The following is a 26,966-nucleotide window of genomic DNA, read 5'->3' on the forward strand; positions in this document are numbered from 1 at the left end:
CTGACATTCTGTCAGGGTTCTTTTCCATAGTGTGACAGTCCTTTCTTAGAATATCTTGTGTAAATTAGCCTTAAAGGCCTTATGACCCCCTGATATACAGGCTGAATTAGAGATGTATTTGAGGGTAAGTAGATCACTTTGACATCTTCAGTGTTGAACTCATGGGGTTCTGGGTGGCCAGGGGCCTTGGCCTTGTCCAGTATCAAAAGAACTTTAAAAGGCAGTCCCTTACTGGTAAAATATTTCCAGGGACAAAGCACCAATGGAACTGGTCCAGAAAAGGGGTTCTTGTTGACCAGGCCTTCTTGTAAAACTAGAAGACTGGCAACTGATGTTTAGTTTTCCCTTCAAGGCTCAGAGGTTAGCAGCTTTATAGTCAAGGGCAATCCCAATTGTAAACTCTACCATGTTTGCACACAACAGCCTGACCCTCCCTGCCTTAAATCCTGGTGCCCCTGTCTCTTCCTTATTAATAAATGTCCTTTGTAGCATTCCTCACGCCCTCAACCCCAAGTAATATAGACTCTTCCATCTGTATTAAAAACCTGTTAAGGCACATATCTGAGTTTCTCCTCAGTGATCTTCTTAATGGTGTTGGGGAATTCACCTGCTGCTTCTTGCTCAGCAGAAGCTGCTTGTCCTGTTATCTCTGCATTGTTGTTAAGCCAAACTTTTTCCTGAAATTACCAAACCATTCTTTGCTGGCCTTAAATTCTCCGATTTTAGATCCTTCACCTATCTTTTGCTTTAAGTTGTCCAAACAATGATTTTTCTTTTTCTCAAATCATATTAGAGTCTATACATCTTTCTTATAGCAATCCTGCACCTACATAAAAGCTACATTTTCAATATTTAAAAAAAAAAAAAAAAAGGTATTTCTCACAAAGTGGGAGGTTTTTGCACCTGCTGGCTTCTTAGTGTCAGCAGCAGCTTCACGAATTTCTTTCTTTTCCCTTTTTTTTTCTTAAAGCAATGATCCTTATACTGGATTCATTTGTCTTGAGCAACCACACCTTCAGACCTCAATCTCCATGGTACATATCAAGCAGTTCAACTGTTTCTTGTCATGCCATGACTTTTCTCTGCCTTTTAGGCAGCACTTCCAGCATCACTGGCAGCATTTTGTATGGGTCCCATGGTGTTACGCAAGGTTTATGGCACCAGGCAGGATAAAAAAATACATGAGAACTGTGAAAGATCACGTTTTACTTTGAAACACAATTTATTGGAGATATGAGCTGCTCATGTGGAGATGTTGAGTCACAGAGCATTGTAAGCAGATACTGGCAGCATGATCTCCCTGTGATGGCAACAGGATGTGACTGCAGATTGCTGCAGTAGTACAGTGTGTACACAGTTTTATGTAGTTTTAATATCGCATTTTTATATTGGTTAGATTTTTCTCGACTGCAAATAGTACCATGTACAGTCTCTGAGTTTGTTTGTAAATTTTGATAAATTTTAGCTTTTTATAGTAGATTTGTGTTTATTTTACAGTGGTAAATGATAAAATAGACTAGTCTCTACATATGGTTTATGCATTGTTCCTCTTAATTTTTCCTCTTAATTTTTTTGATAGTTCTAGGCTGTATGGTTCATCTGTGAGTTTTTTCAAATTGTTGCAAATCTCCAAAAACTTCCCACTATGTTTATTGAAAACAATCTGCTTGCAAGTGGACCCACACACTTGAAACCTGTGTTGTTCAAGTGATGTAGATCATATGGGCATCAATCAATTCTTCTCAGTTAATCCTAAAACTAACTTTCTGAAAAGAGTGGGAATTTGCCTCGACGCACAGGTTGTTCATTGTGCGTGCGTACTCAGTAGTGTCTAACTCTGCCACCCCATGCGATGCCTCCAGGCTTCTGTGTCCATGAGATTTTTCAAGCAAGAATATTGGAGTGAGTTGCCATTTCCTTCTCCAGGGGATTTTCAGACCCAGAGACCGAACCCAAGTCTTCTGTGTCTCCTGCTTGGCAGGTAGATTCTTTACCACTGAGCCACCTGGGAAGCCTGTAGGTTATAAGACTAGGTTTACAGAAGTCATGGAAACATGCCTGATATGCAGCATGCGCTTAGATTGTTTGAATTGATTTGAAGGTATCACACAGAAAGGAGTGCACATTAATAGAAGGTTCTGTTAGTTCAGGTTCTCCAAGAAGAGAAGGATTCACCGGGAAGGCAGTGGATATGCAGGCATCATAATGCCAGGGTTGGGGGGAAGCACCTGGGAAAGATAAAAGAAAGGAAAGAGGAGTTAAGGAACGAGGGCCAAGCCCACAGGGTACAGTTCTGAAAAGGTCTCAGTCTCGGCCCGACTGATGTGAGGGGAAGTCCTTGGGCAAGCGTTACCTGCTGGGGGAGTCTTGTGTCTTCTGGTGGGACTGACCTGGCTTCAGTACCTGCACTGTGCTCACTGATGTGCTAGAAGCATCCTGCGGGAAGCCTGAAAGGTGCAACAGCTAGAGGCTGGAGGCGGTCCTAGAGGCTGCTGCTCTTGAAGAGGGGTGTGAGCCGTGCTCCTCTGAGTCAGGGCACCATCCTTTCTTGTGCCCCACAGATTGGCTCTTGGGCGCCTTTTTTTTTTTTCTTTGAGGCAAAATCTAGGAGATGGAAATTACTTTCTGCTGCTGTAGCTCATGGTCTCGGGGCTGAGACTGGTGCACATTCTCTCCCTTCTCCACTCTCCATGGTCGATTCCCCCACCCTCAGCTGTCACATTGGCAGACTTGGGTGGCTTACCTAGAAGTGTGACCTGGGAGTTCATTCTGAGAATCTAGACCCTTGGTAACCATTCGCTTCTCAGGCGTGATGTTTGTGTACGTGCCTGTTCACAGTGCAGTGGGGGAGGGGAGCACGAGGTGCCCGGGGGTATTCATTCCTTCCTGGCCCCCAGGGTAAGAGCAGCCCTGCTTCCTTCTGCTGGTCAGGATCAATTACTCCTGCTACGGTAAGGGGGTCCTCTTCTTGCCTGCTGCTCTCTGCCAGATCCTGGCAGGAGAACTTACTTCTCTTTGGAGGATGGGACTTCTAACTGCAGAGCCCAGGGTCCTAGGGCTGGGTCATGGGAAAGATGGTAAGTAGGGTTGTTCCTGCGCCCCCAGCTTGGTCCTGGGCAGGTACTCACATGTGTATTGGACCCAGCACTGTATAGAGCCCTCTGACGTAACTCGTACACATTCTGTATGTCCACCTTGTCTCCAGTACCATACTGTCTCCATTAGAGTAGGTTTCTAATGAATCTTGAATTCAGACAGTGTCCTCTAACTTTTCTTTTTTTTAAGTTGTTTTGGCTATTCTAATTCTTCTGCCTTTTCATATACATTTTAGAATCAAATTGTTTATTTTTGGAAAAATTTCTTTTGAGATTTTGGAATGAAATTGTGTGGAATCTGTAGGTCAGTTTGGGGATTTTTGATAACAAAATTGAGTCTTCCAAATTACCATGGTATATCTCTCAGTTTATTTAGGTTTTAAATCTCTCAGCAGTGTTTATAGCTTTAAATATACAGACTTCACAAATTTTGTTAGATTTAGATCTAAGTAGTTCATTTTTTTTGTGTGCTGTTATAAATAGTGGTAGTTTTCCCTGTAGAAAACTTGTGCATTTCTTTATTTTTTATCATCAATATTTAATATATTTTATTCTGTTGTAAATGGAATTTATTTTCTAAATAGTTATTGCTAATCTAAATCAAGAATTTCTTTCAGATCAGATCATGTCTGTTCCCTCCTTAAGAATACTCCTTTGATCATTTACTTATGTTGGAATCTTTATTCATACAGAATACGGAATAATTTCTGAGCTTATAGTTCAGAATTCCTTAGTGTATCAAATAACTTTTTCCAGCTTCATCTCTCCTGGAATTCTCTCCTGGAATTCTCCAGGCCAGAATACTAGAGTGGGTAGCCTTTCCCTTTTCCAGGGGATCTTCCTAACCCAGGGATTGAATCTAGGTCTCTCACATCGCAAGTGGATTCTTTACCAGCTGAGCCACAAGGGAAGCCCAAAAATACTGGAGTGGGTAGCCTATCCCTTCTCCAGCAGATCTTCCTGACCCAGGAAACGAACTCGGTCTCCTGCATTGCAGGCAGATTCTTTACCAACTGAGCTATCAAGGAAGCCTGTATCTCTCCTTCTCCTTCCCTCAAATACTTTTAGTTCCTGCTACACATTTAAGCAGAATCGTGGGATGTAATCATTGTTAGTTTTTCAGGATTTAAGTGATACAGGACTATATACTGTTATTGGGCTCAAAAAATATGTTGAATGGGTTTATAGGGCATAGTGAAACCCAGCAAAATACTGTAAATTTGCCTAACCTACGGGTTTCTGGGAAACAGTGGTCTTAGATCAGCTCCTGTAATAATCACTACTGGGCTGGCTTTTTTATACAAAGGCTTCAGGCTACTAAGGCAAAGAGTAAAAGCTGGGGATGCTGCAGATTTCTGCAGATGCTAAAGGAAAATTTTTAGCATGTATTGTGGAAAGGACTTTAAGTCATTCCATCCCCTGTCATTTATGAATCAGATTCATTAAGATTTATAAATTGTTTTCCTTAGTGTTCAGATGCCCTGGAATGTTGATTGATTGATTGGGTAATAAATTCAATTTTATTTAGAGTAAACTTGTCAAAGGATAGTAGTTTGGGTATGGATTATTATTTAATTGCTTTTTTCCAACTAGTATTTGGCAACTGAGGCAGCAGGAGGAGACCTGCGTTGGTTAGTTGAATGATTAACTGTGGTTAGTTCCTTTTCTTGCTTCAGATTTTTCAGTGTACAGATACGGAGTTTGTGCTAGATCATTTCTAAGGGGACTTTATAATTTTGGAATCCATGATTATCTTAGGGTTAAAATTGTAGTTTGTATTTTATTGTTTATTTTTTGACCCTGCTGTACAGTCTGTGGGATCCCAGCTCCTCAACCAGGGATCAAACCCAGGCCATTGGCAGCGAAGTTGAGGAATCCCAATAAATACAAATGTTGCCCATTAGAAAGTGAAGGTGTTAGTCGCTTAGTTGTGTCCAACTCTTTGTGACCCCCATGGACTGTAGCCCACTAGGCTCTTCTCTCCATGGAATTCTCCAGGCAAGAGTACTAGAGTGGGTAGCCATGCCCTTCTCCAGGGGATCTTCCCAGGGCACATAACCCAGGTCTCCTGAATTGTGGGCAGATTCTTTACTGTCTGAGCCACAATGGGAGCCCCTCCACTAGAGAGAGTTCTTCTCTATTTGAATGTCCTCAATTTTGAGAAATACATTTCTCATGCAACAGTGTATAAACTATATTTTAACAATTTATATAGGAATAATAAAGCAAACACCTATTACCCGCAGTTTCTTTGGAGAGGTCCTCAGTATCCCGGCATCTGCATTAATCATTTGCTTGCTTATTGTTTTAACACTTAGGTTTGTCTCCTTAAATACTATTTTTGTTTCTGAAACATTTTTCTTTGTTTTGGACTTTATATTAAAGATATCAAAGAGTGTATGTTCTCTGACTTGTTCTTTTGTTTTTCATGGTTTTTGAGATTCATCCATATTGGTATACTTAATTGTAGTTCTTGGAATTTCCTCAGCCATGTTATATGTTCTCTTATATCAGTATAATCTCTATAATCTGTCTTTTTCTCCTGTCAGTGGAGATTTGGGTTACTTTGAGTTTTTTGCTTTTATAAACAATGCTGCCATGAACATTCGTGGATATGCATCCTTGCATATGTGTGAGTGTATCTTTAGGTTACTCAGAGTTACTGAGGAATGGAATTAGTATATGGGATATGTGTATGTTCATATGTGCAAGTTCAACTTTACTAGGTCGTGCTAATTGTTTTCCATAGTGAATATGCTAATTTTTATTTCAGTGAAAGTCGCTCAGTCATGTCCAACTCTTTGTGATGCCATAATACAGTCCATGGAATTCTCTAGGCCAGAATACTGGAGTGGGTATCCTTTCCCTTCTCCAGGGGATCTTCCCAACCCAGGGATCAAACCCTGGTCTCCTTCATTCCAGGAGGATTCTTTACCAGCTGAGCTACAAGGGAAGCCCAAGAATACTGGAGTGGGTAGCCTATCCACTTCTCCAGCAGATTTTCCTGACCCAGGAATTGAACTGGGGTCTCCTGTATTGCAGGTGGATTCTTTACCAACTGAGCTATCAGGGAAGCCCTTTATTTCAGTAGTAGGAAATAATTTGTTATTGACTGACTTTAGCTTTTGCAGATCTGTTAAGAGTGAAATGATACTTTATTGTGATATTATTTTGAATTCCCTTAATTCCTAATGAGATTGTGCTTGTGCTTGCACTCAGTCACTTCAGTCCTGTCTAACTCTTTGCGACCCTATGGACCATAGCCCGCCAGGCTCCTCTGTCCATGGGATTCTCAGTGTCTTTTTTTAATTGAATTATAGTTGATTTATGATCTTGTATTAGTATCAGGTGTACAACAACAAAGTGATTTGGTTTCATATACATACATATATATATATATATATTCGGAGAAGGTGATGGCACCCAACTCCAGTATTCTTGCTTGGAAAATCCCATGGATGGAGGAGCCTGGTAGGCTGCAGTCCATGGGGTCGCTAAGAGTCGGGCACGACTGAGCGACTTCACTTTCACTTTTCACTTTCATGCATTGGAGAAGGAAATGGTAACCTACTCCAGTGTTCTTGCCTGGAGGATCCCAGGGACGGGGAAGCCTCGTGGGCTGCCGTCTATGGGCTTGCACAGAGTCGGACACGACTGAAGTGACTTAGCAGCAGCAGCAGCATATATGTATATATATTTATTCTTTTCTGTTATAGATTATGTCAAGATATTGAATGTAGTTCCTTGTGGTATACAGTAAATCTTATTATCTATTTTATATAGTATGGTAGTTAACCCCATACTCCTAATTTATCCTCCATACTCCTAATTTATCCCCCAGTCCATGTTTATTTATCATTCCTGATTCCATACCTGGAAATGCCTGCTTCATGTCTTTTGTCTTCTCAATAGGATTTTGTTTTTCCTCATAAATCCTTAGCAGTTAAAAAAAATGTATTCTGGATATTAATCCTTTGTCAGTTATATAGATTATAAAATCTCCCTTTTTTTTTCACCACATGGTGTCTTGATGAACAGGAAAGTTTTTAATTGTGATGTGAATGAATGTATCAGGCTTTTTCTTTGTACCCTATGGTTTTTATATCTTGCTTAAAAAGAATTCCTTTATTGCCCAAGGTCAGAGAGAGATTGTCTTATATTGTGTCCTAAGTTTTTTTCTTTTTGGCTGTACTTGGTCTTTGCTGTGGTGTGCAGGCTTCTCCAGTTGTGATGTGAGGGCTTCAGAGTGTGCAGGCTCCATAGTCTTAGTTCCCCAACCAGGGATCGAACCCACACCCCCTGCACTGGAAGGTGAATTTTTAACCACTGGACTGCCAGGAAAGTCCCAGTGCCCTAAATTTTATGGTTTTGCCCATAATTCTTATTCATAGTGTGAATTTGGGGTTATTCTGGTTTTCTATTGTTGAAAAACAGTATCCCAGACTTTAGTGGCTGAAAGCAACCATTTTATTTAGCTCATGATTTTTGTGTCAAGAATTTAGAAAGAGCTCAGCTGGCAGGATGCCCCTTATCCACAAGGCATTAGTTGGGCTAGAAAATTCACATCCAAGATGGCTTCTTTCTCTGCTCACAAATGTGGTGCCTTCGTGCATCTTGGCTCCTTTCTCTTTCTACATGAGCTTTTATCCTCTAGGACATCTCGTATGGGTTATGCTTCTTGCAGCATGGTGGGCTTTGGGTAGTTGCTATTCTTATGTGGTTGTTGACTTCTAAGAGGTGTATTCCAAGAATGAGCGTCCCAAGAGCTAGTATTTCCAATAGGCAAGAAGAGGAAACTGCCAAGCAGCCAAGATCTATGCCTGGAGTTCGCAGTGTCACTTCTGTCTGTTCTGTTTGTCAAAAGAATCATGGGGCTCACTCACATTCAAAGAGGTAGAGAAAAATAACCTCCTCCTGTTGATGGAGAGTGTCAAAGCCACACTGTGGAAGAAGCATAAAGAATGGGAGATATTATTGTGGTCATCTTTGAAAAAATAAAAACATTTATTTTGAAACTACATTCACCCCATTTGTCAAAACTCTCAAAATTTATTTTTTTATGACATCACACTTAACAATAAGTAACCCATATGTCAACAAAGGTCCGTTTAGTCAAAGCTATGGTTTTTCCATTAATCATGTATGGATGTGAGAGTTGGACTATAAAGAAAGCTGGGTGCTGAAGAATTGATGCTTTTGAACTGTGGTGTTGGAGAAGACTCTTGAGATAGCAAGGAGATCCAACTAGTCCATCCTAAAGGAAATCAGTCCTGGATATTCATTGGAAGGACTGATGCTGAAGCTGAAACTCCAATACTTTGGCCACCTGATGTGAAGAACTGACTCATTAGAAAAGATCCTGATGCTGGGAAAGATTGAAGGCAGGAGGAGAAGGGGATGACAGAAGATGAGATGGTTGGATGGCATCACCAATTCGATGGACATGAGTTTGAGTAGGCTCCTAGAGTTGGTGATGGACAGGGAATCCTGGTGTGCTGCAGTCCATGGGGTCTCAAAGAGTTGGACACGACTGAGCGACTGAACTGAACTCATAGATAGCACTTATTATGTACTTGAGACATGTCTGCTATTCCTTGATTAGGTCACAGTTCTGCGTCCTGGGTTCTGTGTGGTTCCTGGCTATACCCTTATACTCTTAGTTCTAAATTCTGAGTCATTTTGGTCCATGATTGCAGTGGAATAGCTTTCTAAGATGCTTCCTGCTTATAAAAGCTTGAGATTCTTAGTTGTTTTTTTTTTTATTTGAAATTGTTTAGTCCAGATGAATGTGCTTCTGGTGAATTTAAGGTTCTTTCTTTGTCTCAGAAGAATTTGGAGATAAAGCAGGGAGGTTAAGCATGTAAAGTGAGTTTATTTAAGCAAGGACCTGCTCTCAGAGGGAGAGCAAGCAGACAGGCATGGAGCTGCTGCCCTAGGTTTCTTTGGCAAGTTGTTTATGAGGGCCATACAAATGAAGGGGTGGAATATTCACTGGGGAAGGAGGAGTTTGGGGGTTGTATTCCTTGATTTTCATCCCAGCTCCATCTTCCCAAGGGGAGGAGGGATTTTTGTCCTTATTTAGTTTACCTGGTGGCTCAGAAGGTGTAGAATCTGCCTGCAATGCAGGAGACCTAGGTTTGATCCCTGGGTTGGGAAGATGCCCTAGAGAAGGAAATGGCAACCCACTCCAGGGTTCTTGCTTGGAGAATTCCATGGGCAGAAGAGCCTGATGGGCTGTAGTCCAGAGTCGCAAAGAGTCGGACACAACTGAGGGACTAACACTTTGACTTTTCACTTCAGCTTAGATCAGAGGTGTCATGGTATTGGTGCATAATGGGAACTTCTTATCTGTAAGTCTACTTTGATTGTAATGGGAACATAAAGAGCAACAGGTTATGTTTGGACTCAGGAGATTCCCATCTTTCCGCACATTTCTTTGTCTGCTTCCAGGACACTTAATGACCCAAAATACGTGCTTTCCTGTCAGTTTGGAGGTTCCTGCTTTTCTCTGGCTGCCCACGGGCACCTGCTGTTTTTAAGATGTATGATTTCCTGCCACCTGTCCTCTGTTCCCATTTCTCTGCTCATACCTAGCTACCTGCCTATTGAAACCAATGGTGATTCTGTTAGTACTATTTCTGTGAATCTTATTGTGCTTTAATCCATCAGACAAAAGTCATATTCATAAATCTCTTTGAGATAGGCTCTATTCTGTTATTAAGTCTGCTGTGGTAAAACACTCTAAGATTCCTAGAGTGCTGCTTTATAAGGTACTGCCCTAAATCTTTCTGAGGTTATAGCAAAAGTTTTATAGCCACACACCTGTGATTACTCTGAGACAATAATTTATACTAGAAACAGCTTGAATTTGATATTTGTTATAAGGCCATTTTTACTTTGAGAACCTTTTGCTGGGGGAGATTAGGGGTAGAAACAGCTTTACTTTTGAATCATCAAGTCATGACTCCTTTATAGTTCCTGTCAATTCTGCTTAAAAGCTAAAAAGTTCCTTCTCTAGTTTATCTTTCTCTGTCTAAATCTTGTTATCAAGGCTAAAAGGAATAAGTTGGCACTTTGACCATTCATCCTGGAAGACTCCTTAGCCAGGCCTGCCTTTTTTATTTACCTTGTTACTGAAAGTGCCAGTTGTAACTGAACTTTATGTAACTGTAACACGGGCCTTTCTCCATCTTCCAGTAACAACCTCGTCGTTGTTCTTCCAGCCTTCACTAACATGTGTCTCTGAGACCCTTTAGGCCTCCCCTCACTGCCTGGCCCTGATGCCACACATTTCTGTTCTGGTTATGTTGTTGTTTAATAAAGCTATGCCCAAACTTAGTGGCTTAAAACAATCATTGTCATTTTTATGTAATTTTGTGGGTTTTAGGAAGGGGTTAGCTGGACATCAGCTGATACTGCTGAGGCCCATCCACAAGCCTGGAACTTCTGTGCTCCTTGACCTCAATTTCTTTTCGTGCAGACTCTCATCTTGTCAGGCCTCTTTCCTGTCGCTTAGGCATCTCACAGGGTAGTGGGCTGGGCTCAGGGTGGTTGCACTCCTTACATGATGAATGGTTTCCAAGAGAGAGTTTTGCAAGAGTGAGTGATGAGCGCGGGTTCCAAGAGGCAGGAAGAAAAGTTTCAGGCCGATTAAAGGCTAGTGCCTAGGACTGCCGCTGTCACTTCTGCTGTTTTCTTTTTATCAAAGTAATTAGAGATGGCTCACCCTAACTCAAATCGACTCTACCTCTTGTTAGGGAAGTGGCAGGATCACACTGCAGAGGCGCATGTAGGTGGGAGGTATTGTTGCAAAACATCTTTGGGACTTATGTGGGCCACAGGGGTGCAGCCTCACTGTTCCCAAATGGATACCAATTGCATCAGAGTTCTTTATTGAACAGTCGGTTCTCTTTCATTGATATGTAATGTCTGTTCTGTCATAAATCAGGTTTCTAAACATGTGTGTGTGTGTTTTAGATTGCCTTTTTGCACTCCTGATTTTCAACTGGGGGTTATTCTGCAGGGGATGATACTGTCATACTTGGGAGGAGGAGCTACTAGCATCTAGTGAATAGAGGCCAGGCTTACTGCTGAGGATCGTACAATGTACAGAACTGCCTCCCGCAGCAAAGAATCATCCAGCCCCAAATGTCAGTAATGCTGAAACTGAGAATCATGGTCCATACCACCAGTATTGTCCTACCATATTATCTTAACTAGCTTAAAGTTGGTAGCGTAAGTCACCTCACTTTGCTTTTCATCTTTAAGAATGAATGTCTTAGTTATGTTTGGCCATTTGTGTTTCCATATAAATTTTAGAATCAGTTATCATGTGTCATGAAAAACCTTATATTTTGGTTGGAATTTTATTGTAACTATCTTCATGAGGAGCATTGTGATTTTATGATATTGAATCCTCTTATTCACTAATATGATATTTCTGTCGATTCTTTGATACCTTTTAATAAAACTTTATAATTTTCTTATTAAAAGGTTTGCAAATCTTTTGTGCAAGATTTACTCTCTTGGTCAGTTAGCTGCGAGGCTTGTAATAAGTTGTGTTCCTCTTTTGGGCCTTAATTTCCCTAAGTGAAAAATGTGACATTTGAATAGATCATCTCTAACAGGTTTTCAAGCCCCAGATGACAAGATTAAAATGTTAGAAATTGAAAACTTTGAATACTCAAAATACAAGTAGTCCACTAGAGGGAGCTCTTCTGCATTTTGTCTCTTGCCAGATTGCCAGTCAGGTATGACGGTAACTGCATCAGCTACTGATGTTAATAGCTGCAGATGTTGTAGCGCAGACCTCATCTTGTCAGGGCAGGGGAAGAAGGTGACTCCCTGGTATCTCTTTGGTCACAGTTCTCCACATAAGAAAGGTTGCCTTGGTCCAGGGAAGATATTTTTTTTCTGAGTGTGGGAAGACAAGCAACATATTTTGAACCTAGGAGGAAACGTATGGATCATCCAATTTAATTCCTTTATTTAAAAGTGAAAAAGCTATGATTTAGAGACACTCACTTTCCAAAGGAAAAACAGACAATTTGTGAGAGAGCCAAGGCTGGAACTCAAGTTTATACTTTTCATACTATAGTGAGGGAATGGAGAAAAGAAGTAAGCAGTGGATTTGAGTGATGGAATGGGAGTAGGGATTATGTTTAATTTTTAAAGGACTGAGAGTTGGGTGATCTGTGAATTCTCTGGAATTATTATATGTATGTCAGGCCTTCCCAGGTGGCACCAGTGGTAAAGAACCCTCCTGCCAATGCAGGAGACATAAAAGATAGACTTTTGATCCCTAAGTTGAAAAGATCCCCTTGAGGAGGGCATGGCGACCCACTCCAGTATTTTTGCCTGGAGAATCCCATGGACAGAGGAGCCTGGCAGACTACAGTCCATTGGGTTGCAAAGAGTTGGGACACTACTGAAGTGACTTAGCATGCGTGCATGCATATATATATGAATGTGAGAGTTTGTGTGTATTTGTGTGCATGTGTGTGCACACACTTGCTATATTTTGGATGTGATTGTTGGCTTCTAAGAAATAGGATTGGACTGTGGTAAGCCAGCCTTTTGGAGAAGGCGATGGCACCCCACTCCACTACTCTTGCCTGGAAAACCCCATGGACAGAGGAGCCTGGTGGGCTGCAGTCCATGGGGTCGCAAAGAGTTGGACACGACTGAGCAACTTCCCTTTCACTTTTCACTTTCATGCATTGGAGAAGGAAATGGCAGCCCACTCCAGTGTTCTTGCCTGGAGAATCCCAGGGACGGGGGAGCCTGGTGGGCTGCCATCTATGGGGTCGCACAGAGTCGGACACGACTGATGTGACTTAGCAGCAGCAGCAAGCCAGCCTTTACTTACAAAGCAGAATAACTTTCACCAGTTTTAGAGATTCATTTAATTTATAATTTGTAATTGAAACTACCTGCCTTGGTAACTTGATTACCAAAAATTTAAGCTATCTTTCAGTTTATCTTTAGTTTGATTTAATAATTTCCAGATCTCATTTTTTTCCTTACTCAAAACTGACTTTTCAAATAAAGTGCGGTTTTTGGGTGTTCTTTTCAAAAGATGGAACTCAACTACTCTCTGTTGCTGCTGCTGCTGCTAAGTTGCTACAGTCGTGTCCGACTCTGTGCGACCCCATAGACAATAGCCCACCAGGCTCTCCTCTCCCTGGGATTCTCCAGGCAAGAACACTGGAGTGGGTTGCCATTTCCTTCTCCAATGCATGAAAGTGAAAAGTGAAAGTGAAGTCGCTCAGTTGTGTCTGACTCTTCATGACCCCATGGACTGCAGCATACCAGGCTCCTCCGTCCATGGGATTTTCTAGGCAAAAGTACTGGAGTGGGTGTTAGTCATCCTTTTTGAAGTCTATTGTGACTGTTTTTGAAATGTTTCTCCATAGTACTCTTATTATTTATAATTCTTCTGGCTTACCTTGATAGAGACTTTCCTTGCAAACTGTAGACAGTTAAAATTTCCTTATTTCTGCAGTTGCCTTATGAATAGTATCTTTATGTTTTATTTGGATTTCTTGTTTATGGATATCATGGACAAGATTTTAAACCTTTAGTTTGGCTTACATAAATAAAAATTAAAAATAGAAGTCTTTACCTATTGATTTCTATGTCAACTTTTAAGAACTAGAGTTCTTATGTTACTTTTTCAATGCAGTACAATATATCCTTCTCTAGCAAGCTAACAGAAAAAGACGCTCTGAGATAAATATATATTTAATTGCCTCTGTTGTTGTGTATCAGGTATGCCCTAGACCAGTTTAAAGAGAGTCAGATTGTATTTAGACTTCTATGTATTTGTCCATGGAGTGATGATACCTAGGGTGGATAAAAGCAGAGAAGGGGTATAAATGGCAGAATAAGGATACTGGGACCTGGAGGAGGGCAAGGCAACCCACTCCAGTATTCCTGACTGGAGAATCCCCATGGGCAGAGGAGCCTGGCCGGCTGCAGTCTGAGGGGTCTCAGAAGGTTGGACTGAGAAACTAAGCACAGCACAGGATACTGGGAAGCTTTCTGTCTCCTCCAAGATGAAATTTGAGACTGTAGCTTCAATCTCAGTGTGAAGTGTTAGATATTCAAGGAAAGGAGGGTTAATCTTTATTAGAAATAGTTATGAAAATAAATATTAGGCCAGATGACTTTTGTTCTAATGTTCATCTCGTCAGCAAGTATTACTTAAGTTTTATCTATCAGTAATTTCAGCGTGCACGTGTGCTTAGTCGCTCAGTTGTGTCTGACTCTTTGCGACCCCATGGACTTGTAGCTTTTAGGCTCCTCTGTCCATGGAGATTCTCCAGGCAAGAATACTGGAGAGGGTTGCCATGCCCTCCTCTCGGGGATCTTCCCAGCCCAGGGACTGAACCCACGTCTCCCGCACCGCAGGCAGATTCTTTACCATCTGAGCTAGCAGGGAGACTTACTTGCATACTTACCAGCTAAAAATTTCAGCTGGAGTTATATGGCAGTAAGGGTTTTGAGCTGGGTGAAAGAAATGACTTTCTAGGGTTAGGGTTCCATTAAAAGCATCTTTAATCATGAAAATCAAGTGACAGACCAAGGTTTATTTATTTAAAAATGTGTCACATGTTTGACTTCTGTTTTTTCTTCATAAAGGTTGTTTGATGGACGTAATGGATGGATGTTTTTTAAAAATCATATGTTGTTGGGTAATTAGATGTGTGAAATGATTTAAGTATGAATTGATTATCCAAAGTTTGGAATTATATAAATTCTCAAGGGTACAAGAAGTGGGGATTACTGTTAAATATCTGTGTTTCCCACTGACTGCAATAATAGAAATTTTCTTCTTGGTTTTTAGATTTCCTCCTTCTTCACCCCTGAAGCCTTATCCAAAGAGGCCCCCATATCAAAAGGATGTTATTGAATTTCCAAAATGGAATGATCCCCCACCAGGCACTTCACAAGAGAACATCCCAGTGAGGCCACTTGTGATGGTAAGTGCCATTATAGAAGCCGGTGGACTAGCAGCAGGAGAGTTAGAAAAAGTCTGTGAACCATTAGGCTTAGTCCAGTTTTTTTTTGTTGGTCCCTTGGAAATAGTGGTGTGAAAGGACTTTAAAACAGTAGCTGTCAATAGCTGAGAGACCGGTAGCACAAGAAGATTGGCTTTTGCGTTTTTTCACTCTTGCCCATTGACACTTTGACCGAATAGGTGGTAGCCGTTTTCATACATTTAGACTGAGCAGGTTTCTCATAAAACTCCCTTATAATTTCCTTTTCTTTTCTATTCCGTAATTTCCTCAATTCCTTTTTTGTCTCCTCTTCCTGAGCTTTGTTATAATTATTACCAGTTGAAAGTGTGAAGGTTGAGACATGGAGAATTGTGGAGCGAGCTCTGATAATATGAACAAAGGTATAGTTTGGAGAAACCTAAGCACATTGTAGAATAAACTGCCTTTTTGGGGGCGTACTTTTCTCTTGAAATATCCCCAATAGAAAACTACTAAGATTGAGATAATGCTAAAAAATAAAATATAGACAAAAACTTCTATAGGCAATTTTTTTTTAAGAATTGTACTAACAACCATGTTTTAAGTTAATTTAGTCTTATAGGACTAGGTGTCCAGTTCCTACATTTGCAGAGGTGTGTTGTAAACATTTTTAGGCAATGAGATTAAATGTGGTTATACTGTATCTCAGTTTGGAAAGAATAATTAAGCAGCTTAGCCTTTATCAGAAATAATTCAGAAGTGAGACCAGTGACAGAAATGGGGACTCCCTATGGACTTGCAGATTTGTCAGGGACAGTGATGAATGTAGTTTTAATTATGTTTGATGATAAAGGTAGGTGATATTATACGGAAATGTCTAACAGGCAGAGGGAGGTAATGGCCTTGGAAGTTAGATGAAAGGTCATATTTGAAAGTCATTAATTTATTCATTCAGTGAACATTTATTGAGTGTTTGCTGTGTGCCATGCACTGTGCCAGGTTCTGCAGATGCAGTTGAATGTGATATAGTTTTTCCTCCAGAAGAGCTCATACAGTGATAGGTGATTAGGAGGGACTGCTCTGAAAGAGTGAGCACAAAGTGTATTTGAGGATTATTTAATTCATTACTAATGAGGAGAAGTTAATAAAGCTCTAGCTGATAGTTTCTGTGCTTGAGAAAATTAAAATATAAGCTCCATGAAATCAGGTTTGTTTTTTAAAAAACATTTGTATTTAAACACCTAATATGACCCCAATCAGTAGAGTGGTTATTCAGCAGATGTTTTTTCATTGTAAGATCATCTAGTGGTGTTTATATAAAACAGGGAGAACCTCATATTAAACTAATGTGTATATATGTCATCAATATAGTAACTTCCCTTTTCTGCTCTTTTGGTTCTGTGAACCTCTAGGAAGACCAGCTGCGCATTAGTCACTTTCATGCGCCGATGAAGAAGACAGTGTCTTCTCTCTTCTCTCGTCCATTTTCAGTTTCTCATTTTCAGCAACCCTGAAGTCATCTGCCAGTGACTCTGATTCATCACCCATCCCCCCCATAGCTTGTCATGTCCCTGATTATCTGTATATTTCTGATAACCTTGCTCTTGTCTTTTCTTGCCTTAACCTTAAATTAAGTGGTGGAGGTTTGAGCTCCTCACTTGTTCCAGTTCCTCTAATGCTTGGACTCTGCTTCTTGTGAAGTGTCCAGAGGAAAAATGGCAGAGCAGGATCTGTTTTCTCGGTTGGGCCTCAATGCCGTCGTTAGATTGATGATGTTAGTGGTCAACAGAGAAACAGTCCATCTTTCTTAAAGGACTTGAGTTCGTCTTCCTTTTTTTTTTTTTATCTTACTTTCCCTCTTTCTATCTCTGCCTCCACTTTTCCTATTGGTTTGTTTTTGTTCTGTCCTGTCCTCTCTCCTGCCCAGCCATTACATAAAATAAAATGAGGTGCAGCAAATAAAACAGTTTCTTGTGTTTACTGACAGGCAGCAGGTAGAGAGAGAGCTCTGGAAGCAGACTGCTGGGTTTGAATCTTGGTTTTTCGTTTATTAGCTATGAAAGCTTGTTTCTCTGTTTCATTTGCTGTGTCTGTGTCTAAGTTTTCTTTTTGGTGAAAGTGGGATGATAACACCCCCTGGGGTAAGATGGTTATAAGACTCAAATGACGTCATATCTATAGTGTGTTTACAAGAGTGTCTGGCACACAGACTTTGGAAAACTGTTAATTGTTATTGCTGTTATTAATAGAGTTGTTCATAGATAGAGACAAAAGAAAAAAATTACTCATAATGTCATCCAGAGAGAATGAATATTAACTCTTTTATTTTTTCCCTATGCATTTTTTTAAAGGTTGTCATATTTGCAATATGGCCCCAGGTCCAGCCCCTCACGGGGCCTGCTAGAAGGGCAGGTTGACCATGCCACCCGGCTCTGGGATGTAGCCCATCTGGTTGTCCAGAGACACACTGCGCTGCCGCAGGTGGTGGAAAATCATGAGGTTTTGCTGGGGCGGGAGGCCCAGGAGGGAGCCCTGTGGGGAGCGCATGTCTAGGGGCTGGCTGTAGACCTTACCCCCCATGGCCTGCTGCTTCATCAGCATGAAATTCTGCTTGGTTATGAGGCTTTGTGGGGGTGGGGGGGACATGACCCCCTGGTGCAGGCTGTGGGGCACCATGCCCTGCTGCGGGGGCACACCTGTCCTGCCCAGCAAGGATATCTATCTGTCTGGGGTGGCACATAGACATGTTGAGCTCCCACTGCTATGCATGTTTTAACACTGTAATGAGATCATGCTGTGCTGTTTTGGTTGCCCATATTCTTCACTTAGAACAGTGTATTGTGTCAATTTTTTAATGTTATTAGACATTCATCATTTTTAATATCTGCATCTTGTCTGTAAAGTACTATAGTTTATTTATCCAGTCCTTCATGGTTAGATATGTATTATAACATGTTTTCAACTTTTTCGTTCTATGTGTAAACAATTTAATTAGCAGTATCTTTACAGATAAATAATTGAATATTTGTTTAAGATAACTTTTGGAAGTGAATTTGCTAGGCAAATGCAACAACTGACACTCCTGCCTTCAAAACAGAACACCTAATTTAGATAGTTTTAAAAAAAGTACAAATCCACATGATCTTCAAGTTTCTTTTGCAGTTTAGTACTTCTCAAAAACAAACCCCAAAACCATATCAAAGAACAACTTTCCAACCTTTTATAAAAAAAAGCACTTTGTAGATGACTTCTTATGTGTTTTGCCTTTAAAAGTTCATAAGTTCCTCTCTGTGATTACCAAAAGGGAGTTTTAAGACTTCTGTCTAGTAGCCTAAATGTGAGAAGGGAGATGCTAAGAATATTGAAGTGTTAAAGCAGTGTGAGTTTGAGCAAATTACTTAACCTCTTTGGACTTTAATTTTCTTCCTGGTCATATCCAGATGTCCTTGTAGAGCTCTTGTTTTTCCTGCCTTCTTCAGATGTCTAAGATCTCAGGACTGCTATCTAACATTGTATTTACTTGATCTTATCTTTTTTTTTTAAAAGAGTTTTTGAAAGTAATAGATTTTAATGTTATTGTAAGCAGTCACTTAATTTGAATAGTGTGTGAATTTGGATTGATATTCCTCAAGTTAATTTTGAATTAATGAAATTTTATCACTGCTACTTCACTGATTAGTTGGCACTCCCACAGGAGAAAATAGCTAATGTCATGATTATTGCTATAGTTCTTTGGCTGCTGCTGCTGCTAAGTTGCTTCAGTCGTGTCCGACTCTGTGCGACCCCATAGACGGCAGCCCACCAGGCTCCTCTGTCCCAGGGATTCTCCAGGCAAGAACACTGGAATGGGTTGCCATTTCCTTCTCCAATGCAGGAAAGTGAAAAGTGAAAGTAAAGTCACTCAGTCATGCCCGACTCTTAGCGACCCCATGGACTGCAGCCTATCAGGCTCCTCTGTCCATGGGATTTTCCAGGCAAGAATACTGGAGTGGGGTGCCATTGCCTTTGGCAATTCTTTACTATTCATTTATGATCTGATCTGATTTTTACGAGTTATGCTTTATTACTCTGTAGTCCATGCAAAGAAAGTTAGTTTATATTTAAAATGATTATTTACATCAAGTTTAAAAAGAACCAAATCAAAGACGTTTTTATAAGATCATACCACTGTCTACTGAAATGTTTGTTCTCTCTTTCTGTCTTTCTCCACTACCTCACCCCCAATTAGAATCCTGAGATGTGGTACAAGCGTCACAGTATTGCTATTGGAGAGGTGCCGGCTTGCCGTCTTGTCCACCGCAGACAGCTGACAGAGGCCAATGTAGAAGAGATCTGGAAGTCGATGACATTATCATAGTACGTGCATGTGATATTAATGAGAACTTTATATTGTTTTTTTTTTTTTTTTTCTGTTTTGCTTCTCTGCTACTCTCTGCATACTTAATTTTCTGAAACTGTGTATAAAAATCTCAACTTTTGAGTGCGTTATTTGTACCTATCCTGCTTAGCAAGCAGACCTTAACTGAATTCAGGGAATTTTCTATTATCATTTATATACTAATTAAAAATAGAACTTTAAAAGTTCTTTTTTTTTTTTTTCTTTTGCCCACAGGACCAAAAATATCTACTGGTTAAATATTTTTATTTTTAAAAATTTAACTGTAGTTGATTTATAATATTGTGTTAGTTTCAGGTGTATAACTTCAGATTCTTTTCCATTATAGGTTAGTACAAGATATTGAATATAGTTCAATATACTGTGTTTTACAGTAAATCCTTGTTGTTTATCTATATTGTATATAGTGGTATATGTCTGTTAATCCCATACTCCTAATTTATCCCTCCTCCTGGCGTTTATCCTTTCAGTGCAGTTCAGTCACTCAGTTGTGTCCAACTCTGCGACCCCATGAATCGCAGCACGCCAGGCCTCCCTGTCCATCATCAACTGCCAGAGTCTTCCCAAACCCATGTTCTTTGAGTTGGTGATGCCATCCAACCATCTCATCCTCTGTCGTCCCCTTCTCCTCCTGCCCTCAATCTTTCCCAGCACCAGGGTCTTTTCCAATGAGTCAATTCTTCGCACGAGGTGGCCAAAATATTGCAGTTTCAGCTTCAGCATCAGTCCTTCCAATGAATACCCAAGACTGATCTCCTTTAGGATGGACTGGTTGGATCTCCTTGCAGTCCAAGGGACTCTCAAGAGTCTTTTCCAATACCACAGTTCAAAAGCATCAATTCTTTGGCGCTCAGCTTTCTTCATAGTCCAACTTTCACATCCATACATGACTACTGGAAAAATCATAGCTTTGACTAGACAGACCTTTGTTGGCAAGGTTTTGCTTTTTAATATGCTATCTATGTTGGTCATAACTTTCCTTCCAAGGAGTAAGCGTCTTTTAATTTCATGGCTGCAATCACCATCTGCAGTGATTTTGGAGCCCAGAAAAATAAAGTCAGCCACTGTTTCCACTATTTCCCCATCTATTTGCCATGAAGTGATGGGACCGGATGCCATGATTTTAGTTTTCTGAATGTTGAGCTTTAAGCCAACTTTTTCACTCTCCTTTTTCACTTTCATTAAGAGGCTCTTTAGTTCTTCACTTTCTGCCATGAGGGTGGTGTCACCTGCATGTCTGAGGTTATTGATATTTCTCCCAGCAATTTTGATTCCAGCTTGTGTTTCCTCCAGCCCAGGGTTTCTCATGATGTACTCCGCATATAAGTTAAATAAGCAGGGTGACAATATACGGCCTTGATGTACTCCTATTTGGAACTAGTCTGTTGTTCCATATCCAGTTCTAACTGTTGCTTCCTGACCTGCATATAGGTTTCTCAAGAGGCAGGTCAGGTGGTCTGGTATTCCCATCTCCTTCAGAATTTTCCACAGTTTATTGTGATCCACACAGTCAAAGGTTTTGGCATAGTCAATAAAGCAGAAATAGATGTTTTTCTGGAATGGTCTTGCTTTTTTGATGATCCAGCAGATGTTGGCAATTTGATCTCTGGTTCCTCTGCCTTTTCTAAAACCAGCTTGAACATCTGGAAGTTCACAGTTCATGTATTGCTGAAGCCTGGCTTGGAGAATTTTAAGCATTACTAGCATGTGAGATGAGTGCAATTGTGTGGTAGTTTGAGCATTCTTTGGCATTGCCTTTCTTTGGGAGTAGAATGAAAACTGACCTTTTTCTAGTCCTGTGGCCAGGACTGGAGTTTTCCAAATTGGCTGACATATTGAATGCAGCACTTTCACAGCATCATCTTTTAGGATTTGAAATAGCTCAACTAGAATTCCATCACCTCCACTAGCTTTGTTCGTAGTGATACTTTCTAAGGCCCACTCGACTTTACATTCCAGGATGTCTGGCTCTAGGTGAGTGATCACACCATCGTGATTATCTAGGTTGTAAAGATCTTTTTTGTACTGTTCTTCTGTGTGTTCTTGCCACCTCTTCTTAATATCTTCTGCTACTGTTAGGTCCATACCATTTCTGTCCTTTATTGAGCCCATCTTTGCATGAAATGTTCCCTCGGTATCTCTAACTTTCTGGAAGTTACCTTTATCCTTTGGTAACCATAGGTCTGTTTCTATGTCTGTGAGTCTATTTTTGTTTTGTAAATAAGTTGATTTGTATTATTTTTTTAGATTCCACATGTAAGGGATATCATGTAATTATTTTTCTCTGTCTCACTTCTGTTAGTGTGGTAGTCTATAGGTCTATCCATGTTGCTGCAAATGTCTGTATTTTATTCTTTCTTATGGCTGAGTAATATTCCCTTGTGTATATGTACCGCATCTTTATCCATTCTTATGTCAATGGACACTTAGGTTACTTCCATGTCTTGGCTGTTGTAAATATTGCTGCAGTGAACCTTGGGGTGCATATATCTTTTTGAACTAGAGTTTTCATCTATTCTGAATATAAGCCCAGGAGTGGATTGCTGGATCATATGGTAACTCTATTTTCAGTTTTTTAAGGAACTTCCATCCTGTTTCCATAGTGACTGCACCAATTTACATTCCCATTTACAGTAGAGGAAGGTTTCCTTTTCTCCACACCCTCCATAGCATTTATTATTTGTAGACTTTTTGATGATGGTCATTCTGACTAGTGTGTGAGGTGGTGACTTGTTTTGATTTGCATTTATCTAATAATTAGTGTTGTAAAGTTTTTAAACTTTCTAGTTACACTGAAATCTTAAGCTTAATGAAATATATAATGGAAAATTTGGTCTTCTAGATGTATGATATACAGTAGGTAACTAAAGTTAACAATGTGATAGCAAGTTTTTTAAAAGAAATTTTATAAAGATATACTTGTAGCAGTTTCTTATCATTGGTTAAGCTAGTTTGTGTTATTATAATATTTAAGTTAAAAAATAATTTTCTTGACATTCAGTGTGTTATGCTTTTAAATTAGTGAAGTAGTACATTAATGACAAAAGGGTCTCTTTTAAGTTTGTTTTATATACTCAATGTCTGGCCTTTTTGCCCCATAAAAATCAGGTGAAACACATGAAAACAGCCCAGTTTAAAGGTCTTCTATAGTGCTGGGTCTTGGGCAGATGATTTTTAAAAAGTAATTAATATAATCATTGTTTATCTTTTTAGTTTACAGAAAATCCTTGGCCTGGATTCCTTAGAAGAAGTTTTAGACATTAAACTTGTCAACTCCAAGTTCATCATCCATAATGTATACAGTGTGAGCAAGCAAGGAGTTGTTATCCTTGATGACAAGTCAAGTAAGTGCATAAAAGCCATTTTGTTCTCAGTTGACCTAGTATATGGCTGTACAGGTCCATCTGCTTCTATTTGACCTTTCCGTAAACTCTACATAAGTTTACCCGCTTATTATGTATAGCTTTAGTTTACTTCCAAAGACCTTTATACTAATTGTTTGTATTCAGAAAATATCGTAGGAAGATGAATACCCAGGAGTGAAGGTCTAAGCCATATCCATCTAGAGGCTAGTTCAGTGGTAGCCACGTGGTAGTATAAAGTGGTTCTTTATCATCCCCAGAAAATCCCTGAGAAGTGGGTAAGTTTAATGCCTAATAGATTCTTTGAGTCAACTTTTAGGTGGGCCTGGGGCCTGATTTTCAGAGCTCTCATCGACCTTTTCATTATGGTGTCTTTGTGTCAGATTTTCTGGGATAGTCTTGGTTTATATCATCCCCCCCCCCCTTTTTTTTTTAACAAAGGTAGTTTTTTAGATGTTGAAGGTGCTTTAATTTTTTTTATACCTTTTTACTCCAAGCCAGTTTACAAATTGGGAAAAATAAACATTTAGCAACTCCCTGTCCTGGTTTTTGATTAAGAAAAATAAAGTGCTTGTAACTGTAGTGAGCCAGAGTCCCCAGACTGATTTAAAAATTCCTTCCCCTAAATAAGACATGGATCCACATTGGATGCTGTGAAAGTGCTGCACTCAACATGCCAGCACATTTGGAAGACTCACCAGTGGCCACAGGACTGGAAAAGGTCCGTTTTCATTCCAATCCCAAAGAAAGGCAATGCCAAAGAATGCTCAAACTACCACACAATTGCACTCATCTCACATGCTAGTAAAGTAATGGCTTAAAATTCTCCAAGCCAGGCTTCAGCAATACATGAACTGTGAACTTCCAGATGTTTAAGCTGGTTTTAGAAGAGGCAGAGGAACCAGAGATCAAATTGCCATCATCTGCTGGATCATCAAAAAAGCAAGACAGTTCCAGAAAAACATCCATTTCTGCTTTATTGACTATGCCAAAACCTTTGACTGTATGGATCACAATAAACTGTGGAAAATTCTGAAGGAGATGGGAATACCAGACCACCTGACCTGCCTCTTGAGAAACCTATATGCAGGTCAGGAAGCAACAGTTAGAAGTGGACATGGAACAACAGACTGGTTCAAATAGGAAAAGGAGTACGTCAAGGCTGTATATTGTCACCCTGCTTATTTAACTTATATGCGGAGTACATCATGAGAAACCCTGGGCTGGAGGAAACACAAGCTGGAATCAAGATTGCCGGGAGAAATATCAATAACCTCAGATATGCAGATGACACCACCCTTATGGCAGAAAGCGAAGAAGAACTAAAGAGCCTCTTGATGAAAATGAAAGAGGAGAGTGAAAAAGTTGGCTTAAAGCTCAACATTCAGAAAACTAAGATCATGGCATCCCGTCCCATTACTTCATGGCAAATAGATGGGGAAATAGTGGAAACAGTGGCTGACTTTATTTTTCTGGGTTCCAGAATCACTGCAGATAGTGATTGCAGCCATGAAATTAAAAGACGCTCCTTGGAAGGAAAGTTATGACCAACCTAGACAGCATATTAAAAAGCAGAGACATCACTTTGTCAACAAAGGTCCGACTAGTCAAGGCTACGGTTTTTCCAGTAGTCATGTATGGATGTGAGAGTTGGACTATAAAGAAAGCTGAGTGCCGAAGAATTGATGCTCAATTTTGAACTGTGGTATTGGAGAAGACTCTTGAGAGTCCCTTGGACTGCGAGGAGATCCAACCAGGCCGTCCTAAAGGAGATCAGTCCTGGGTGTTCATTGGAAGAACTGATGTTGAAGCTGAAACTGCAATACTTTAGCCACCTGATGCGAAGAGCTGACTCATTGGAAAAGACCCTGATGCTGTGAAAGATTGAGGGCAGGAGGAGAAGGGGATGACAGAGGATGAGATGGTTGGATGGCATCACCGACTCAATGGACATGGGTTTGGGTGGACTCCGGGAGTTGGTGATGGACAGGGAGGTCTGGCGTGCTGCGTTTCATGGGGTTGCAAAGAGTCGGACACGACTGAGTGACTGAACTGAATTGAACTTGCTTCAAATTCTTGATTCTAGGAATTAGCTGGAGCTAGAATGACCTTTGATTGTGGGAAGATGGTATAATACTTTTGGGTTTTTATAAATTAATATTAAATGAAGCACTGGAGGCTCCTGGGCAGCAAGCAGAGCTGGCCTAGAAGGAGTATGAGCAGTGAGAAGGGAAGAGGTTTTTCTAGGTCATGTTTCTTGACAGGAGCTGAATGTGTCTTTGAAACCTGAAACAGTTTTCCTTTAAAGCCCATGTATTAGGAATGGAGAATGTTAGGAAACAGAAATAAACAGTTTTGCGACTTCTTGAATTGTCAGGTTAATCAATGTATAAAATTAAGTTACATGGAATGAGAGGGCTATTGCCTTTGAAATACATCTAAAATCCTTCTGCAGTCTCCTGAGTACAGCAGACATGAATACTTCCAGCCACAGCTGGATGATCAGTTTTGTTTTATTAAGTATATACTTGAGAAAGAAGAGAGCACTTCATAAGCCTCAGGTTCATTAGCTCTAACACAAGTCAACCAGGGTCTTTGCAGTTTCACAGACAGTGGAGAAGGTGTCCAGTAGAAGCATGAGTGCTGGTCCATCAGATGTCTGTGGCAGGGCCAGGGGAAGAGACCCTGTACCAAAAAGTTCAGCTGGGGGTGAGTGAGTGAAGTTGCTCAGTCGTGTCCGACTCTTTGTGACCCCATGGACTGTAGGAGCCTACCATGCTCCTCTGTCTATGGGATTTTCCAGGCAAGAGTACTGGAGTGGGTTGCTATTTCCTTCTCCAGAGGATCTTCCCAACTCAGGGTTTGAACCTGGGTCTCCCACATTGTAGGCAGATGCTCCACTGTCTGAGCCACCAGGGAAGTCATTATTATTTTAAGGCTGTCCTAATACTGATAGCCTATACTGATACGTCAGTGGCACTTTCTTGCCTTAAGACATTTTGAAAATTGAAACTTGTTAAAGTGATTGAACATTGGACATAACAGAATTCACCTTTTTGTTTTTTGAAAGATATTTGGTGAACTTGTTTCATAAATGCATTTGATGACTCATACTTTTGCTTTTTCTATGTTTTTCTTCTTTCTGTATAATTCTTAGGATAATTGATTTGTTTCTTTGGAACAAACTATCAAATTTCTTTTCCCTAGAGCTGTACAAGTACATCTTGTCTTTAGAGAAATTTACAGGTATGGTTTATATAAGAATGAGTTGTAACATTGCTGCTAAGGAAAAATTTTTATCTTTTCACTGTTCTGATACATAAGTAAGTGATTTGTGATCAGCCAATATGTTTCATATTACTTGAAACAAGTATCATTCTTATGATACCAAGTGTGTATATAATACTTTGAGTTATATGTAATTGAATAAAACATCTTTTTATTTTCTGCAGAAGAACTTCCTCATTGGGTACTGTCAGCTATGAAGTGTTTGGCAAATTGTGAGTACTGCTGCTGCCGCTAATCTCTTCAGTCATGTCCAGCTTCTGCCATTTTTATGAAATTGACAGAAATTAGTGCCCTGAATTACAGAATATTTTTGCTCAATGGCATGAACATTGATTTGACACCTGTGAGACTGGCAGTTAACTGGGGATTCCTGTGCTTTCAGTGATAAATTTGTGACTTAGTGGAAGGGCTGAGTTATAGAGCATTTTAAAAGGGATTTTTGTACTTCTCTTTTCTTGCGCGTAAAATCACACTGCAAATAGCATCCACACTGCTTGTTTTGAATGCTTCATCACAGAAAAGAATAATTAGTAATACTGAAAACAATATTGTAATAGATAAATGCTTGTCAGCAGTGTATTCCTAAAGCATGTGTTCCTAAGTATGCCTTATATTTACATCATTAGATTACTCAGCAGATTCTGTTTCCCACTGGCTTTTTATAGGGCAGTGGTTTAAGTTGGAGAGAAATGTTTTCAAAGACAAATCTAATTAGTGTGCAGCAGAGTTTGGAAGGAGAAGAACCTATATATAGAGAAACAAGAGACTGTTTAAGTAATTTGGCTATCAGATGAGGGGCCTGGACAAGACGATCCCACTGAAGTTTTTCATAGGTGTATGAAGT

At 40.1% G+C, this 26,966-nt stretch overlaps 1 protein-coding gene across 1 annotated transcript in view; it reads left to right on the plus strand.

The window, feature by feature from the left end:
• The window catches only part of DEPDC1B (DEP domain containing 1B), a 94,827-nt gene that overhangs the window by 25,384 nt on the left and 42,477 nt on the right, over positions 1 to 26,966 (plus strand). The window contains exons 3-6 of the mRNA XM_006046965.4: positions 14,944 to 15,079; positions 19,305 to 19,432; positions 22,686 to 22,816; positions 26,287 to 26,334. Of these exons, the coding sequence (XP_006047027.3) occupies positions 14,944 to 15,079; positions 19,305 to 19,432; positions 22,686 to 22,816; positions 26,287 to 26,334 (443 nt within the window). The remainder of the gene's footprint in view (positions 1 to 14,943; positions 15,080 to 19,304; positions 19,433 to 22,685; positions 22,817 to 26,286; positions 26,335 to 26,966) is intronic.

Source organism: Bubalus bubalis, chromosome 19, assembly GCF_019923935.1.
Source record: "Bubalus bubalis isolate 160015118507 breed Murrah chromosome 19, NDDB_SH_1, whole genome shotgun sequence".
NCBI classification, from domain to species: domain Eukaryota; kingdom Metazoa; phylum Chordata; class Mammalia; order Artiodactyla; family Bovidae; genus Bubalus; species Bubalus bubalis.